The sequence below is a fragment of the Anabas testudineus genome, chromosome 13, assembly GCF_900324465.2.
Source record: "Anabas testudineus chromosome 13, fAnaTes1.2, whole genome shotgun sequence".
NCBI classification, from domain to species: Eukaryota; Metazoa; Chordata; class Actinopteri; order Anabantiformes; family Anabantidae; genus Anabas; species Anabas testudineus.
Genome location: NC_046622.1, coordinates 2457329 through 2474296, shown reverse-complemented (window position 1 = coordinate 2474296; position 16968 = coordinate 2457329). Strand labels below are relative to the sequence as shown.

Sequence of the window (16968 nt, the reverse complement as noted above, 5' to 3'; positions counted from 1 at the left end):
TTAAATCATTTCCTGTGACGCTGGTTCAAAATCAGTTTCTTTATTAGGATTTTAGTTTTTACAGCAGTGACTTCAGAAACAAATCAAGTGAAGACAAGTTCACGCTGAACAGTGAGGTCAGTCTGGATTTAGTTACTGTTCCTGCACCTTTCTGCAGATTTAACAGACTGATTTATTGGCATTCATCTCTTATGTTACAGTTTGTAAGAAATCCACAACTTTAATTCCTTAGATGGAAAGAAATGCATCTTGTTATAAAAATGGCACCTAGACAACAGCAGAGCTTCTGTCTGTAATAGTTTAAATCTTGATTATCCACACATTAGATTTTAGTTTTGGTGTTACATGTGGTTTCAGATTAATCTGAACTTTGCCTCTGCGAAGTTTAGAGTTTGGAGAAAGCTACTGTCTTGGGGCTTTTCCTTTCCATGGCAGCCTGAGCTGATTTCATCACATCCTGCGTCTGAAGCATGCTCATGTTCCACGTGGCCTAAAGAAAGACAAAGACGAGCATCGTTATGGAATTAACTAAAATAAAATCAAGTTATCTTCAAGATGATGCCAACAGAAACATGTACAGATGCTTTGTAAAAGCATATGATGTTCTTACGATGTAGTCCAGTCCCTCTGCCACACTGTGGTCTCTGGCATATACGAGGTTGATTTTGGTGCCCTGCACAGCTACAGGGCTCCGAGCAGCGATTTCTCCGGCCATCTCCAGAGCTCCAGCCATCATGGTCTCTTTATCTGCAAACACTCGGCTGGGGTGAAATGTAAAACACACAACTAGTGCTTCATATTGAACATCAATAACTGATTAAAGTGATTTTAAGCTAATTTTACAGCCAGTAGGTTTGTTTAGTGTTAGATTAACAGATGATCCAGCACAACTTGGTTATCGTAGTGATTTGCCCGAGTTAGCTTCACGACTGTTAACTAAAAAACAAAACTAAGCCTTCTTAAACCATCTTTAAACATAACGAATGTGTGAGATAGATAAACGTAGATCGGTGATTCACCTGACCAGTCCACTGCTCTTTGCTTCGTCTGCATACATTTTCCTGGCGGTCAGAGCCAACTCGTTCACTAGGCTGGAGAAAATGGGAGTTAATGACATAACAAGGACTTCAAAATAAGAGATAAATGTACTTTGGAAATCCCTTTTTAACTGTTGCAGCCACATGAACATAAATGAAATGATCTTATATAGTCTAAAGTACAGAAGAGGTGAATTATTTCCTCAGTTGAAGCTTGTTTCTGTTAAATAACAGTGAAACTGGTCTAAAGAATGGCACACTGCACAACCTAAGCAAGTCCTAATGTGGGTCTGACAGCATCACTGACGGCTCATTTATAGAAAGGTGAAAAAACGTGGGTTAAAATAGATAAATGTTCACCTTAAATTCTTCATCACAAAAATTCAGATGTATGCATGGTTAATTAGAAAAGGTGTTTACCATATTCTACTACGCCACTCTGGGGGTGGGGTGTCAGATTTACAGTGCATTAAAGGAAATCTCAATGTGATAAATACTCTTTCTAATCAATGTATTAATGTAATCTATTACTCAAGATGTTTGTGACATACAGTGGCAAGGAAAAGTATGTGAACTGGAAGGAGGTTTTTATTGTTGTTCTCGATAAAGACATAAAAGATCAGAATTTTGTGACATTATATTTATTACTCTTGACTTGATGAAGATCAGATCACATTTTATGACAGATTAATGCAGAAAACCATGAAATTCCAAGAGGTTCACATGCTTCTTCCTGCCATTTTTTTATGTTTAAGAGAATGGGATGAACAGATGGACAACCTGAAAACTTAACGCTTCCAGTTCTGACTGCTTCCTGAGAACTGCATGCACCTGAACTTCCCTCACTGTGGGTTTCATGTAACCCTCTGTCCCAACTCTAACGTAGGGAAAGGCAGGCATTCCGAACCCAGCACACAGATATAAAGAGGTGAATATTTTGTTATCCATCTTAAACAGTGAGGAGGTGATGTTACCTGCGGCTGCCGATGACTTTAGGAAGTCTGTGGAGAGTCCCAACATCTGCTGCAATTCCAATATCAACTTCCTGTAAACAAACAGAAGTTTACCTTTTCTTTACAACTTAAAATCTGCATTTTGTTTGTTTTATTAAAGCTAAACTTCTCTCTGAATATCTGAGGAGAGTTTAAAAACCTTCTGTCAAAGCTTAATTTACTCTACTGTTCTAATTCTTCACCACATCATATTTCTTACATTCATTATTTATCTATTCCATGTCCCCCCCCCCCCCATGCATCATTCCCACTTTTCCTGGATGCATGTGTACTTACCTTTATCTGGAACCAGGCGTCCTGGGTGCACAGGCGAATGTCACAGGCTGTGATTAAGTCGACACCTGCACAGATCAGAGTGAACAGTGAGCATGACACCGTTTCCTGATACTAGGAAAATATAAACAATTCCACAATGAACCAAACAAGAAGCTGTAGAAATAATTTCCAAATTCTGAACTGAAGGCATACATAACAAATTAGTATACACAGTATAATTTATTGAATTTTTAGTTGGTATTTCTTAATCTTTGAATGTGTGATGCATATATAATGTTAAGACCATCACATTAACATGTTTATGTCAGTTTCATGGGTTCTGTCTCTGTGGCGGTGTTAAACCAGTAAACTCTTAATAAATAATCTGAACCTATGTTTGCACTGTAATGTGTAGAGATGATCTACATGATGCCGTCTCACCTCCGCCAATGCAGGCTCCATGGACAGCGACCACAACAGGCTTTGAACACTAAAAGAAACAAAAAAACAAAAAATACTACTTTCACATAATAATTTACTCACATTTAAAACCATCAATTAATTTGCAACTACACTGATAAAAAACAAAAAAACAAACACTAATGCACCCAGGAGAAGGGATGTTGCTCTTTTAACTATTTATTGACAAATTTAGACTGAACTGTTGAAAATAATAACAAAAAATAATAAAATGAGTTTCAGCTCTAATTATAATAATTATATTACATTACATTACATATTATTGCCCGTTACAATAAAAAAAACGGTTCAGTTCAAACCTTCTCTATCACAGAAAATGTTTCTTGATACTTGGTGATTGTTTTACGCAGGTTCCAGGAAACTCTGGCCGTGTCATCTCCCTCTGGTTGGAGTAAGTTGCTGGCCATGTCCATCAGGTCGATGCCTGGGCAGTAACACAACACAGAGAATTAATGACACAAAGAGTGGCATTAATAAAAAAAAGAACACATTTATAAACCTGAAACCCACCAGCTGTGAAGATCTTTCCTGCTCCAGAAACCACGACCACTCTGCATTCTGGGTCTGCAGCGATCTCATTAAAACAATCCACCATCTCACTGGGAGGAAAATAAAATGAGACACAAATGTTTCTATCAGCTAAAAAATGTCTAAGTTTAAATTCTTATTTTATTCTTAAGGTTCAGGATAAAAGTATTTAAGAATTAGTTTTTATCTTTAAATGTCTAATTTCAAGTTCTTCCTCAAAAACATGTATGTAGGAACACGATGTGTGAAAACCGATCTCAGCCTAATAATCAACTTAAAGAAGTGAAATAATATCAACGTGGATACAACGAACTCCTGATTATTAAATTAATTTCAACAGATTCCTGCCTCCAGAAAGCTTTGTTCATGGCGTTGCGTTTCTCAGGGCGGTGAAGCTCCACATGTGTGACACGCTCTGTTGGACGACTGATGGACAGGGTGGTGTAAGGAGAGGTGGGGCCGCTTGAGGACGACATGGTTCTGACCATGACCTGACTGGGGAGCCACAAACCCCTGTCTGAGAGAAAAAACACACAAAATCTAAAATAAATAATCTACTGAGCAAAACTGCAGCTACAGGATGAGACTGAATTTCTCTATTAACCATCTGTTAATTTGTTGTTGTCCTAGTGTAAAGTGTGAATCATGACAGCACAACTGTGCATCCTGCATAAAATAGGCCAACAGCTGATTTCACGTTTCATGTGACCTTTCACCTATATCCCATATCTCCAGGTCCAAGTTGTATCATATTGTATATTGTATAAGAAGCTAAATTAGGAGACAAACATTTTTATAAAAGCTGCACAGTAATTGTATTATTTTCTTTTAAGATTAAGTGAAAAACTAATAAATATTAATACAAATCTGTGTATTAGATTTTACAACAAGAGGCTACAAACTAAAAAAACATTTCCACAATGAGTGAACATGTTTTAGACTTTATCTCTGTAGTTGTGTCAATTTACTGCAACTTGACCTTTCACCTACATCGCCACACAAAGCTGTGGTTTAGCTAAAGTAAAAACATGTGTTTCGACAAACTAGTACGAGTTAAAACGGCGACAAATATTATTAAAACATCTGTAGAACAGTGAAGATTCACGCATTAATTTGTCAAAACACCACAAACAGCTAAACACACACAAAACAGTGACTTACTTTTGGTAAGAGCTGACCTGATAATGCCCGACAACATCGCCCTTTGAACGTACATACGAATCGAAAGTCCTGAGAGATCAATAAAACCGAAGCAAACAAATAATTAATGAACTTCACCTGCTTCTTCTGTCTGCAGCTCTGTTCGCTGTTACCTGCTGAACTTAGCCTGGAGCTAACTGGCTGCCGCTAGCTGACGATAAATATTGACTACTATCTGACCTTACGTGCTGGTAAAGTCATGTGGTGGCGCGACACCTAACGTGCAAAAAGCCAGAATATGATACGGATATATAAACTAAACTGTACTTTGCAGGTTGAAGCAAAACTATAAAATAATTTAAATAATAACAATGCAACTTTAATTAGCTAACTAATTAGCCTAGCTTAACATTAGCCTAATACGGTGGCCGACGAGGCTCAAACTCGAAGGGCACTAAAAACGTCACAGTCAAAGGAACGGAGAGTTTATAAAGTTTATTCTTCTAAAATATATTTATAAAATGTTTTAATCTTCCATAAATCTGACTGATTAACTTCAACAAAATACGCTCATACGTCAAGATGAGAGAAACCTGCAGAGGCAAAACTAAAATAATTCGCATATAACTAGTAAGTTTTTAAAAACTCACTTTAAAAATTGGTAATTGTGAAAAACAATAAAAAGCAAATATAAAATAGTCCATTTTTATGAAACGACCACAAAATGACAGCAGAGGACGAACAGCTGCAGACAGATTCAAGTCATTTTCAGTCTGCTCGTCCTGTTTTCGGGGCTTTCGCGAGTTTTTATTTATCTGTTGTCATAAACCATTTAATTATTCCTAAACTTTTATTTGAAACACTAACTAGGCGACATTTCGTAGATCACAACAAACCACCCGACTCTTTCGTTGGGGGGCACTGCAGAGCTAATTAGCTTAACTTAGCTTAACTTAGTTAGCCAGGTGCGACTGCACGACAGGAGCCTTACACCTGGAGGAATTGTATAAATGTGTTTTTGGACGACATTTCTGAACCAACAGCTGCTTTAAGTGAGTAATTTACACCTTTTATAGTTTCCTATAGTTTACTTCATTCGAAATAAGTCTGTTATGTATCTTACTAAATAACAGTTAACTAGCTACCTGTTATCTAGCCACAGGAATGACGCAGCTTCAAAACTTATTAAAATGTGTCGTTTTTATCACGTAGTTGGATAAAACTAATGCAAAGATAATAAAATCACTGTTAACGAAAAGTTTTCATGTTAACCTACTCAACTAACGTTATGTTTACCACTGTTAGCTTGTTTAATTGGTCTAATTAACGACTTACATTAATGACACACCTGTGGAGAAAGGTAACGATGAAACTAGTTAAAACACCTGAGGAGAACTTTACCTGTGAAAATTAAAAACATAACCTTTAGTTATTAAAGACGTCAACGTGCAAACCACAATTTATTTTGTTTAATAGTGTTTTTACACTTTATTAATGAAGTGGTTGCGTTTCAGATGTTTAATTGACACTTTTTAATATAAAACAGCTGAACCCAACAAAACTGTCTGTTTAATTAATTTCTGAATTCGTTAGATTAGATTAGATTAGATTAGATTTCTTACCTCGGTAAAGAGTTAAAGTAGAATAAGCGGCATCTGATTCAGAGGTTTCCATCTTTTCCCTTAAGTTAATGGTTCAGTAAAAATCCATGTTTTCCCAAAAAACTGAAAACGATGTCTAAAACCTTCTACCAAATATGTAAAATGTTTTATTGTAATTTCCAAATTAAAAAGGAGTTTTCTTTCTCTTTTTACATTTATACCAGGTTCAAACACCAACTTTCCTAAGTTTGGTCTAAGACCGTTTCAAACACTTTCAGACCAGGCCCGGGTCATAAACCACTCTACAGACCGGACTGATGTTTGTTTGTACTAAACCTGAGCATCATCTTTAAGAGAAGAGGTGGAAGAGACACTCTCACATGTTTCTGGAGGTGCAGACCCACCGTCCCCGGTTTCTCTCCCCGATAGAGGGGACGTGCAGCCGGCTGCAGAGCACAGTTCTCCCCTCTCTCCAGTAGGAGGCGCCGGAGCTCCGTTTGTTGTTTGTTGTTGACGGATCAAACGTTATTTTCTTCTTTGACAGAGAAACAAGACAAAGTGTGTTTTTGTAGATTTGTCGTCGACCTGAACACATCCAACCCATCTGACGTTAGATTAGTTTAAAATAGAAGTTAAATAAAAGAAAACATCTTCACCGACGGTCTGGATTCTTATTGGACAAGAACGGTCACATGACCAGGAAGCGACGTGTAACCATGAGGTTAATTTGTTAAAATCACACGTTGTTTTAATTTAGTGGACGTTTTACTTTTTAGTTGTTGGAGTTCAGTTTGTTTTCTATCGGATGTATTAACTGTGATAATGAAGCGGTTGTTAAACCGTGACGGAGACAGTCTGTACGGAGAATGAGCGGTTCAGCTCCAGCGCCTTGTCAGTATCGCTTCTCGGCCTTTTGGCTAAGATCAAGTGTAGTATCTGTTCTTATCAGTTTAATATCTGATACGTCCCCTACCCGGGGACCATATATTAAATTGATTTTTGGAGCAGGGAGATGGAATAGGGGCTTGCTCCGTCCACTCCACGCATCGACCCGGTATTGCAGTACTTCCAGGAACGGTGCACCTTTCTCTCTGTGTTCAAAGACAAACTGGTCCAGTTTACACCAGAACCTGGTTTAACTGAAACATCACGACTTCATCAGAACCGTGCACTAACGTTACGTCCCGGTCCGGTTCGGTTCTGTTGATTAGCTCCGTGACAGGAGGATGAAACCGGAAATCAGTTGCGTTCAGGGTCGTGCAGCAGTGTGGTCATGTTTATCTGAACTTTACAACAAACCCGTTTTATTCCTGGTTCCCTCTTTCATTCACCGCTTGGTTTAATTAAAAACTTTTCTCACTGTTCAATTTAAGAGAGAACGAGTGAATTTGTGTCGAGTGAGCTTGAAATTACGGCCCAGCGTTACAAGGAACTGCTCCTAACTAAGAATCTCATCCCTCCTTATGTATCTAAGAGTTTGATTATTAGTTTCATTTGTAAGTGAAATGAGCTCAGCAGCATTTTCTGCATCTGATTCATATCTCAAAAAACAGTGTTAATAATTATTTACTGTGATCAAATACGGCAGGATACAAAAAAAAAAAAACTATTTAATACACATTGTCTTGCAGTATTAAACAGTACAGTCACTGTTTACAGATTATCATTGTTTGGAAGCTCCAGTTTGTGGTGCTGTTTAATGCTAATTATTGTATTTATATTAACATTATTTAGAGGTAAATTAAACACAGCAGTTTGTTGTTATAGTTGTTTCCTATTAAATTTAATAAAGATCTTTTTTAATCTAAACACAAACACTGCAGTTCAGTCTCCAGATCAGTAGGTGGCAGTGTCAGGAATTTCAGTTGTTCACTAAAACAAAGAAGCAGGAAGTGGATGTAGATTGAGCTGGAGAAACATTTCTTTTGTGTGGTTTTAGTGTTTTCTCTGAATTAATGATGTGGCTTAAAGAACATTTCTTCGTAGTACCATTTAGTTTTGGCTCATTTTAACATACGGTTACAGTGCTGCGAATTCCCCAAATGTGGGAATCTCGACTGCATAATTTCTGGTAGTGGGGGACTGCGTTCGCGCTCTCCCCTGATCAACTGTTCAATGATAAAACTGTTCTTAGTATATTTGACAGTGTAGAAGTTCAGTGATTGTAGTTTGATGTTGGAACAGACCTGAGGGGAATCCACTAAATACAGTTTATTATAGTGATGGGAGTTTTGGGTTCTTGTACTGACCTGGTTCTGGTACAAATGGTTACGACACAGCTGTTATTCAGCATCACAGTCATCGTGATGTTCTTTATTTTTAATTGACCTATTCTAATGATCGACTTCAGAGCCTTTCTGTGCATTTGTTTCTTATTTATGTTTCTTGTTTCTGGAAACAAGTCAACACCGACATTAAGAACACGACTGGAAATGTGCTGAGGTTACCACAACAGCAACTTGCACTAGTGTGCTGCATAATTTCTGGTAGTGGGCGACTGCGTTCGCGCTCTCCCCTGATCAACTGTTCAATGAAAATAAGATATCACACCCTAATGAAACACTCTTAACATTTATTGGGGCAGTTTGTGATAATGCCTTGTAATCTATGCTGTTTGACTTAGAAATCAAAGAAAGGTTTTGTGAAAATGTGTGTATGAGATTAAATGCACAGAATTATTACATTTATCCAAATCTCTACATGGAGAGGTCATATAGAGAGGTAACATAAAAAAATATACTAAAATCGTCACAAAACACTTGGGATTTTCATTTCATACATAATAATGTATAATGTATAATAATATAATAACTCATAATAGATTTTTAGAACAGGATTTCTAAATAGCTTATGTTACTTTGTAAGACGTGTATTAAGTGTTAATACTTATTCCTACATTAAGTAGGGCTAATAGCATTGTAATAAACAGTATAGTATTATAGCATAAAGTAATGTCAGTTTATTTACTCTTTTTGTAATGTTACCCAAAATACTTAGAGATGGGTTGTTGTAAATAGTCAAGTATATTGTTCTTCTGCCTGTTGGTAAGTAGCAGCTTTTGCTTCAGTCCATTTTCCACCAGTACAGTGCAGTTTACAACTTCTATAGACCACAAACAGCGTTTGGACTGCAGGTGCTTTCCTTTTTAAAAAATAAAATAAATGCAGACTGAATACATTTCAATATACACTGAAATTTACATTTCTACACTGTTATATTATTTATATTATTTATTTTTTAGCAACTGAAAGAGGCTGAAGAGTGGTGAGAGTAATGTGGGGCAAGACAACATCCATCACTGTGTCATGTCCCCCTCACCTGGATGAATTTCCTCCTCTGCACTGGGTCCATGGTTGACAATAGGCTGAAGAGATAAATGCCCATTTGACACGGTGTATTATGTAACAATAACATCTTTGTATGAAGCAGGAGGAGTTCTGAACAGGCTCACTCCACTTTTGTCCAGCCTAATGGGACTTTTCTGCTCTGGTTGACCCAGAATTTTTGTTTCCTGAACAGAGTGTGACCCTCCACACAGTGCTTGAGCTGCTCCCTGGAAATATAGTGGTGGACAATATCGTCATCTGACAGAGACTTCTCTGTCACCGGATCCTTGGCTCAGACGGCCTTGATGAGCAGCTCCAGGTCTGTGTAATTGTAACTGTGCAGAATTGAAGAACACATACTTTGAGTGCCTCAGATTGGAGGGCTGTGTCAAACCGGTGCACAACGATCCCACTGTCCACCCAAGGCTGGAACAAAGACTCTAATGCTGTTAGGCCCTGGATGCGACTACAACCACAGTCCACATGAGATTTTGGGGACAGGTTGATTGCCCCGGCCAGAAACTTTCCACATCTCATGGCACATTGGCTTCAGCTACACTGTGGACTCCTCGCAGGTCAACAGAAATTATACGATCTGGGAGGGTTCATTCCTAATGTTGGTGAACAGCTCAGCTGAGCCTTCACCCTCACCACACCAGCTTCTTCCCCATATCACCATATAACATGACAAGTTCACACAGGAGTGTGGTGTACAGGTCATAATGTTGAAGGTACTATAATATTCCCTTCAGTCCTACAAAAGATAGACAACATTGTTGTCATGCCACTGTAACTAGTGTAGAGAGTTAAAGTCAACATATTGAGATTGATTCGAGCTACTACTGTGTCAAATGCTCACAGTAAGTTCAGTATACTCATTCTTTTGTGTGGTTTTAGTGTTTTCTCTGAATTAATGATGTGGCTTAAAGAACATTTCTTCGTAGTACCATTTAGTTTTGGCTCATTTTAATTTACAGTTGCAGTGTTGGTCATTTTGTTTAAGATGAAATAGATAATATAGATGAATGTAGGTTATCTTTTGATGAAATGCAGCATTGCCTGATGGGAGACATGCTGTATCAAACTCAATATATAAATACTAAATTCCCCCTTTGACAGCGTTTCTACTAAACAGCTTCTTCAACCTGTTTTAACCGTTTCATTAAATTAATAATGCTGTAAATTATTTCAGTGGTTTCTAAGTGAGGGTCGGTCCAAAGGAATTATTAATGAGAAGTTCAGAGAAGTAACGTGTAGAACCGCAGTGGGCTGTTAAACTGTTGGTTGTTGTTTGTCAGGATGTCAGCAGACTGAACAGACTCTTCTTCACTTTTCGTTTGTGCTGCATGTTTACCTGTCCAACCTCTTTTCTCATTGGACGAGGACGTTATGACGTAACGGACACGCCCCCACGCGCCGAATTACAAATCAAAGTAAAAATAAAAGAAAAGAAAAGAAATAAATCAAAGTTTTGTTGTTTGTCAGGTGTTTTACATTAGAGCTCTAAGTCACCTAAACACACCAGGGAGCACCTGACCCCTCAGTGACAGGGGCTGTACGGGGAAGGAGCGGTTCAGCTCCAGCGCCTTGTCAGTATCGCTTCTCGGCCTTTTGGCTAAGATCAAGTGTAGTATCTGTTCTTATCAGTTTAATATCTGATACGTCCCCTACCCGGGGACCATATATTAAATTGATTTTTGGAGCAGGGAGATGGAATAGGGGCTTGCTCCGTCCACTCCACGCATCGACCCGGTATTGCAGTACTTCCAGGAACGGTGCACCCTCTCTCTCTGTGTTTAAAGACAAACTGGTCCAGTTTACACCAGAACCTGGTTTAACTGAAACATCACGACTTCATCAGAACCGTGCACTAACGTTACCTCCCGGTCCGGTTCGGTTCTGTTGATCAGCTCCGTGACAGGAGGATGAAACCGGAAATCAGTTGCGTTCAGGGTCGTGCAGCAGTGTGGTCATGTTTATCTGAACTTTACAACAAACCCGTTTCTTTCATTCACCCTCTCTGACTGAGCCGGGGGAGGGGTCCATGGTGCGTTCACTGACAGAGATTCTTTCATCATTGTTTGGAAGCTCCAGTTTGTGGTGCTGTTTAATGCTAATTATTGTATTTATATTAACATTATTTAGAGGTAAATAAAACACAGCAGTTTGTTGTTATAGTTGTTTCCTATTAAATAAAGATCTTTTTTAATCTAAACACAAACACTGCAGTTCAGTCTCCAGATCAGTAGGTGGCAGTGTCAGGAATTTCAGTTGTTCACTAAAACAAAGAAGCAGGAAGTGGATGTAGATTGAGCTGGAGAAACATTTCTTTTGTGTGGTTTTAGTGTTTTCTCTGAATTAATGATGTGGCTTAAAGAACATTTCTTCGTAGTACCATTTAGTTTGGGCTCATTTTAACATACGGTTACAGTGTTGGTCATTTTGTTTAAGATGAAATAGATAATGTAGATGAATGTAGGTTATCTTCTGATGTGGAACTGCAGCATTGCATGATGGGAAACATGCTGTTTCAAACTCAATATATAAATACTATTTTTCCCCCTTTGTACCAAACAGATTGTTCTGTATTCAGTTCCTGCATATTAACATTTGTCCATATGCTGTGGTTTGTTAATGTGCAGATTGTGAGCACCATCAGTCAGTGTGGTTTGTCTGTGAATGACCCTGCTGTGTGTGAGCTGAACAACTCATACTTACCTGGCAGGGGAGATACCATGATCATGAAGGTGGTTCACCCAGGGCGAGGCTCAGCCATTGCACTCCGGCTGTGCTGACCCCTGCGAATTCCCCAAATGTGGGAATCTCGACTGCATAATTTGTGGTAGTGGGGGACTGCGTTCGCGCTCTCCCCTGATCAACTGTTCAATGATAAAACTGTTCTTAGTATATTTGACAGTGTAGAAGTTCAGTGATTGTAGTTTGATGTTGGAACAGACCTGAGGGGAATCCACTAAAATACAGTTTATTATAGTGATGGGAGTTTTGGGTTCTTGTACTGACCTGGTTCTGGTACAAATGGTTACGACACAGCTGTTATTCAGCATCACAGTCATCGTGATGTTCTTTATTTTTAATTGACCTATTCTAATGATCGACTTCAGAGCCTTTCTGTTCATTTGTTTCTTATTTAAGTTTCTTGTTTCTGGACACGAGTCAACACCAACATTAAGAAAACGACTGGAAATGTGCTGAGGTTACCACAGCAGCAACTTGCACTAGTGTGCTGTGTATCCTAGTATTGTTATTGCACATTAAATCTGTTAAGGTTCAGCAAACCTAGGTACAATAAACACCTTCTCTCACCATTTTAAACTATTTATAAACCAACAAAGTGAGACAGTGAAGTAGTGTAGACTTCTATACAGTCTGAAAAATCTGAAATGTACATTTTGGTCATCCAGATAATTTCTTCTTGCTGTTGTTCGCCCTGTAACAAGGCATATACAGTAAATATAGAAACAGTTCTTCAAGTATTCTACACTGACGGAGACTAATGCAACACTCCTGTAATCAGTCCCGTCATATAGGTGATAATGTGGAGTTTTTGATGAAACAGTTTCAGATTAGTGTTGGTTCAGCTTTATGATTGAGTAAATGAGAACAGTAAAATAGGATGCAAGCAAAACTTCAAGGCTTCTATAATCTTCTTAATTTGGGCTTCCCTGTGGCTGAAGACATAGCTAAATTAAAAAATTATAATGAAGTTAGTCAATGAAAAAAGTAAAGGTGTAGTAATAAGAAGCAGAGTAAAACATTTTTTAAGAAGATGAGAAATGCACTCGTTTCTTTTTCAAGAAATTGCCAAAAACTAAACAATGGACTGTCTAATCAACGAAAGAGGAAACACTGTAAAAGACCGGCAAAGTATTCTTGAACACATTTATGACTTTTATCCCAATCTTTACCAAGAAAAGCATGTGTCTGATGAAGAGATCAATTACTTTCTCTCAAAACTTTCAAAACAATTAGAAAAAGGAGACAGAGAAAATTCGGGCAAACAACTGACAATCTTAGACATAAAAGCTATGAAAAGTATGCAAAACAACAGAACTCCGGGTTTAGATGGTCTCCCAAGAGAGTTTTATGACACCTTTTGGGACCAACTTCAAACTTGTTGTTAGAAGTATATAAAGAATCTTTGTCCACAGGTTTACTTCCACCATCCACGAGAAGGGGCCTAATAACATTGCTTTTTAAGAAAGGACAAAAACATGACTTAAAGAACTGGAGACCTGTAACACTAGTTGGAGTAGATGTAAAAATTAAGGCACTATGCTTTCCAAAATAAACAATAGTCCACAAGATAATAGGCACTGAACAATTGTGCGGGGTATCCAGACGCCAAATGACAGACAGTTTGGTCCTTGCCCGTGATTTCTTCCTTTATTTGCCTAGAAAGGTTGATCCCACTTTTTGCATTTTAGGGTCAGAGCTAGAGAAAGCGTTTGACAGTGTTAGCCATACGTATTTAAAATCTGTCTTAGCCCACCTAGAGTTGGGGGAGATTTTCCAAAAATGGGTAAACCTCCTGTATACCAATTGCAAAAGTGTAGTGATGGTAAATGGGAGATTCATACCAACTGTCAACATAAAATCTGGAGTTCGACAAGGTTGCTCCCTCTCACCCATCTTATTTATACTGGCTATAGAACTTCTAGCATGCAGTTTTAAACAGAATAAAAATATTAGAGGCTTATGTATTTCAGAGATCAAAGAAAAGAATCCCGTCATACAGGTGATAATATAAAGTTTTGTTGAAACATTTTCAGATTAAAACTGTTTTTTTGGTTCAGCTTTATGATTATTTTAGAAGCTGTAGTTTGAGGTGCTGGTTAAACTTCACAGCATGTTATTGTTCAGTCTCCAGATCAGTAGGTGGCAGTATCAGAAATGTCAGGTGGTTAGAAACAGAAACAGGAAGTGGTTGTAATGTGAAGAGAAACGTTTTGTGTGTGTTAAGTCTTTTATTTGATTTACAGATGTGGAACAAACAACATTTGACTGCAGTTTGATTTGGCTTTGACTAGTTTGAGTTTACAGCCGCTTGTTGGTCATTTGTTGAAGGTAAAATAGATAAAACAGATGTTTTCCTGTTAGCATTGGACATGGAACTGCAGTGTTGCATGATGGGAGATGTGATGTTTCAAACTCACTATATAAATACCATTTTTCCCCCTTTGTACCAAACAGATTGTTCTGTATTGGATTCCTGCATATTAACATTTGTCCATATGCTGTGGTTTGTTAATGTGCAGATTGTGAGCACCATCAGTCAGTGTGGTTTGTCTGTGAATGACCCTGCTGTGTGTGAGCTGAACAACTCATACTTACCTGGCAGGGGAGATACCATGATCATGAAGGTGGTTCACCCAGGGCGAGGCTCAGCCATTGCACTCCGGCTGTGCTGACCCCTGCGAATTCCCCAAATGTGGGAATCTCGACTGCATAATTTCTGGTAGTGGGGGACTGCGTTCGCGCTCTCCCCTGATCAACTGTTCAATGATAAAACTGTTCTTAGTATATTTGACAGTGTAGAAGTTCAGTGATTGTAGTTTGATGTTGGAACAGACCTGAGGGGAATCCACTAAAATACAGTTTATTATAGTGATGGGAGTTTTGGGTCCTTGTACTGACCTGGTTCTGGTACTAATGGTTACGACACAGCTGTTATTCAGCATCACAGTCATCGTGATGTTCTTTATTTTTAATTGACCTATTCTAATGATCGACTTCAGAGCCTTTCTGTGCATTTGTTTCTTATTTATGTTTCTTGTTTCTGGAAACAAGTCAACACCGACATTAAGAACACGACTGGAAATGTGCTGAGGTTACCACAACAGCAACTTGCACTAGTGTGCTGCATAATTTCTGGTAGTGGGCGACTGCGTTCGCGCTCTCCCCTGATCAACTGTTCAATGAAAATAAGATATCACACCCTAATGAAACACTCTTAACATTTATTGGGGCAGTTTGTGATAATGCCTTGTAATCTATGCTGTTTGACTTAGAAATCAAAGAAAGGTTTTGTGAAAATGTGTGTATGAGATTAAATGCACAGAATTATTACATTTATCCAAATCTCTACATGGAGAGGTCATATAGAGAGGTAACATAAAAAAATATAGTAAAAACGTCACAAAACACTTGGGATTTAGCCAATGTTACTTTGTAAGACGTGTATTAAGTGTTAATACTTATTCCTACATTAAGTAGGGCTAATAGCATTGTAATAAACAGTATAGTATTATAGCATAAAGTAATGTCAGTTTATTTACTCTTTTTGTAATGTTACCCAAAATACTTAGAGATGGGTTGTTGTAAATAGTCAAGTATATTGTTCTTCTGCCTGTTGGTAAGTAGCAGCTTGTGTTTCAGTCCATTTTCCACCAGTACAGTGCAGTTTACAACTTCTATAGACCACAAACAGCGTTTGGACTTCATGGCACTGTGGACTCCTCGCAGGTCAACACAAATCACACTATCTGGGAGGGTTTGTTCCTAATGTCGTTGATGAGCCTCACTCGGCTGTGACAGAGTAGCAGGGTGTATGGAACTGGTCCATTGTGCCACCTTCTGACTGCCTTTGTACATGGTCCAGAACTCAGAAGCTCAGTTATTCGTCACATATGTGACGTATCTGCAATACACATGTATTTAAAAATCTGTCAAAAAGGTTATCTGCCACACTTCCCCACAGTCTCCCCTCAGAATCCTGCCTTAGTTTAACTTGCTGCTCTCCCTCCTGAAGCAGTGAAGACTTCCCCTGATTTTAAGGACTTAAATGTCTACTTGTACCAGCTGACATCTGATGATTTTGTAGATTTATTTCACTGGCACAGTTCCTAGTTGTTATAATTGTGTTTGGTGTGTAGCAGTTACCTGTTTCTATAAATGTAGTATTCTTTCATTGTAAATGTGTTGATGTGTGTTAATAGAAAACATGGACACTGAATAATGTATAGGCTGTTTCAACTTGAATTTATCCTAATTTGTAATGTGGCATACCATAATAATAATACCATAATCTGAGCTAAATATTTCTTTAAACTGTATTTTCAATCACAATATTAGCAACAAGTGTGCAAGTTGATATATATGTATTAAGTGGACAAATAATAATGTGCATCATTATCCATTATCAATAAATAACCAGGAGAAAAAAGGATTTCAATCAAATCGCCAAACTAGTACAAGCAGTAATTTGAGATCTGCAGTTTTTTAAATGAGAACTTCCCCGGTTAAACTTTAGAACTCTTCATTGTTAACGTTGTCAATTAAGTACAGAATATTAAAGTAACTAACTCAGTTACATTAAAAAATTGTACAACTAATCCTAAATACAGGTAGGAACACACGTAATGAAGGCCGACGTTATAGATTAAGGCTATCAAGTCATAGCCAGTGTCAACCATTAAAAACATGTGCAAGAGAGGAATCAATTCAACACAACCGGACTGGAACGGGTAAATGGACAGTTCACTTACTAAAAACTGAGGCCTTTTTCCCCGACACTCAAGGTTGACGCAGTGGGGATTTAAATCTCTAAAATTTCAGCAAGACGTTGACC

General features: G+C 38.1%; 1 protein-coding gene, 4 non-coding genes and 1 pseudogene across 6 annotated transcripts; 5 read left to right on the top strand and 1 right to left on the bottom strand.

Annotated features, from left to right (window-relative positions):
• Nucleotides 1-24: 24 nt before the first annotated feature.
• On the bottom strand, nucleotides 25-4873 carry ech1 (enoyl CoA hydratase 1, peroxisomal). 2 transcript variants are annotated; one of them, XM_026371020.1, is made up of 10 exons: nucleotides 4475-4873; nucleotides 3662-3830; nucleotides 3296-3384; nucleotides 3085-3209; nucleotides 2747-2795; nucleotides 2327-2391; nucleotides 2012-2082; nucleotides 1020-1091; nucleotides 611-761; nucleotides 25-490 (listed from the first exon to the last, which is right to left on the bottom strand). In XM_026371020.1, the coding sequence occupies exons 1-10, from the start codon at nucleotides 4527-4529 to the stop codon at nucleotides 386-388; spliced, it is 951 nt and encodes a 316-aa protein (XP_026226805.1). In that variant the 5' UTR covers nucleotides 4530-4873; the 3' UTR covers nucleotides 25-385. The 2 variants fall into 2 exon arrangements, with proteins under 2 accessions (XP_026226805.1, XP_026226813.1); XM_026371028.1 differs by having other exon boundaries at nucleotides 349-490; nucleotides 4592-4873.
• A 2078-nt stretch (nucleotides 4874-6951) lies between these two features.
• LOC113150095 lies at nucleotides 6952-7142 on the top strand. Its single transcript, XR_003297644.1, has one exon. It is a non-coding gene; the product is annotated as a U2 spliceosomal RNA (small nuclear RNA).
• Nucleotides 7143-8006: 864 nt separating this feature from the next.
• LOC113150039 lies at nucleotides 8007-8157 on the top strand (annotated as a pseudogene).
• A 2818-nt stretch (nucleotides 8158-10975) lies between these two features.
• Nucleotides 10976-11166, top strand: LOC113150064. Its single transcript, XR_003297637.1, has one exon. It is a non-coding gene; the product is annotated as a U2 spliceosomal RNA (small nuclear RNA).
• A 924-nt stretch (nucleotides 11167-12090) lies between these two features.
• Nucleotides 12091-12254, top strand: LOC113149955. The gene has a single exon (XR_003297615.1). It is a non-coding gene; the product is annotated as a U1 spliceosomal RNA (small nuclear RNA).
• Nucleotides 12255-14724: 2470 nt separating this feature from the next.
• On the top strand, nucleotides 14725-14888 carry LOC113150081. Its single transcript, XR_003297642.1, has one exon. It is a non-coding gene; the product is annotated as a U1 spliceosomal RNA (small nuclear RNA).
• Nucleotides 14889-16968: the final 2080 nt, after the last annotated feature.

Bases quoted from the DNA above. Each gene is read 5' to 3' on its own strand.
- ech1 (XM_026371020.1), bottom strand. From the start codon at position 4,529: ATGTACGTTCAAAGGGCGATGTTGTCGGGCATTATCAGGTCAGCTCTT. The intron at 2,392-2,746 runs GTGAGACGGCAT...TGATCTGTGCAG, and splicing joins TGGAGCCTGCATTGGCGGAG to GTGTCGACTTAATCACAGCC. The intron at 1,092-2,011 runs GTAACATCACCT...CATTTTCTCCAG, and splicing joins AAAGTCATCGGCAGCCGCAG to CCTAGTGAACGAGTTGGCTC.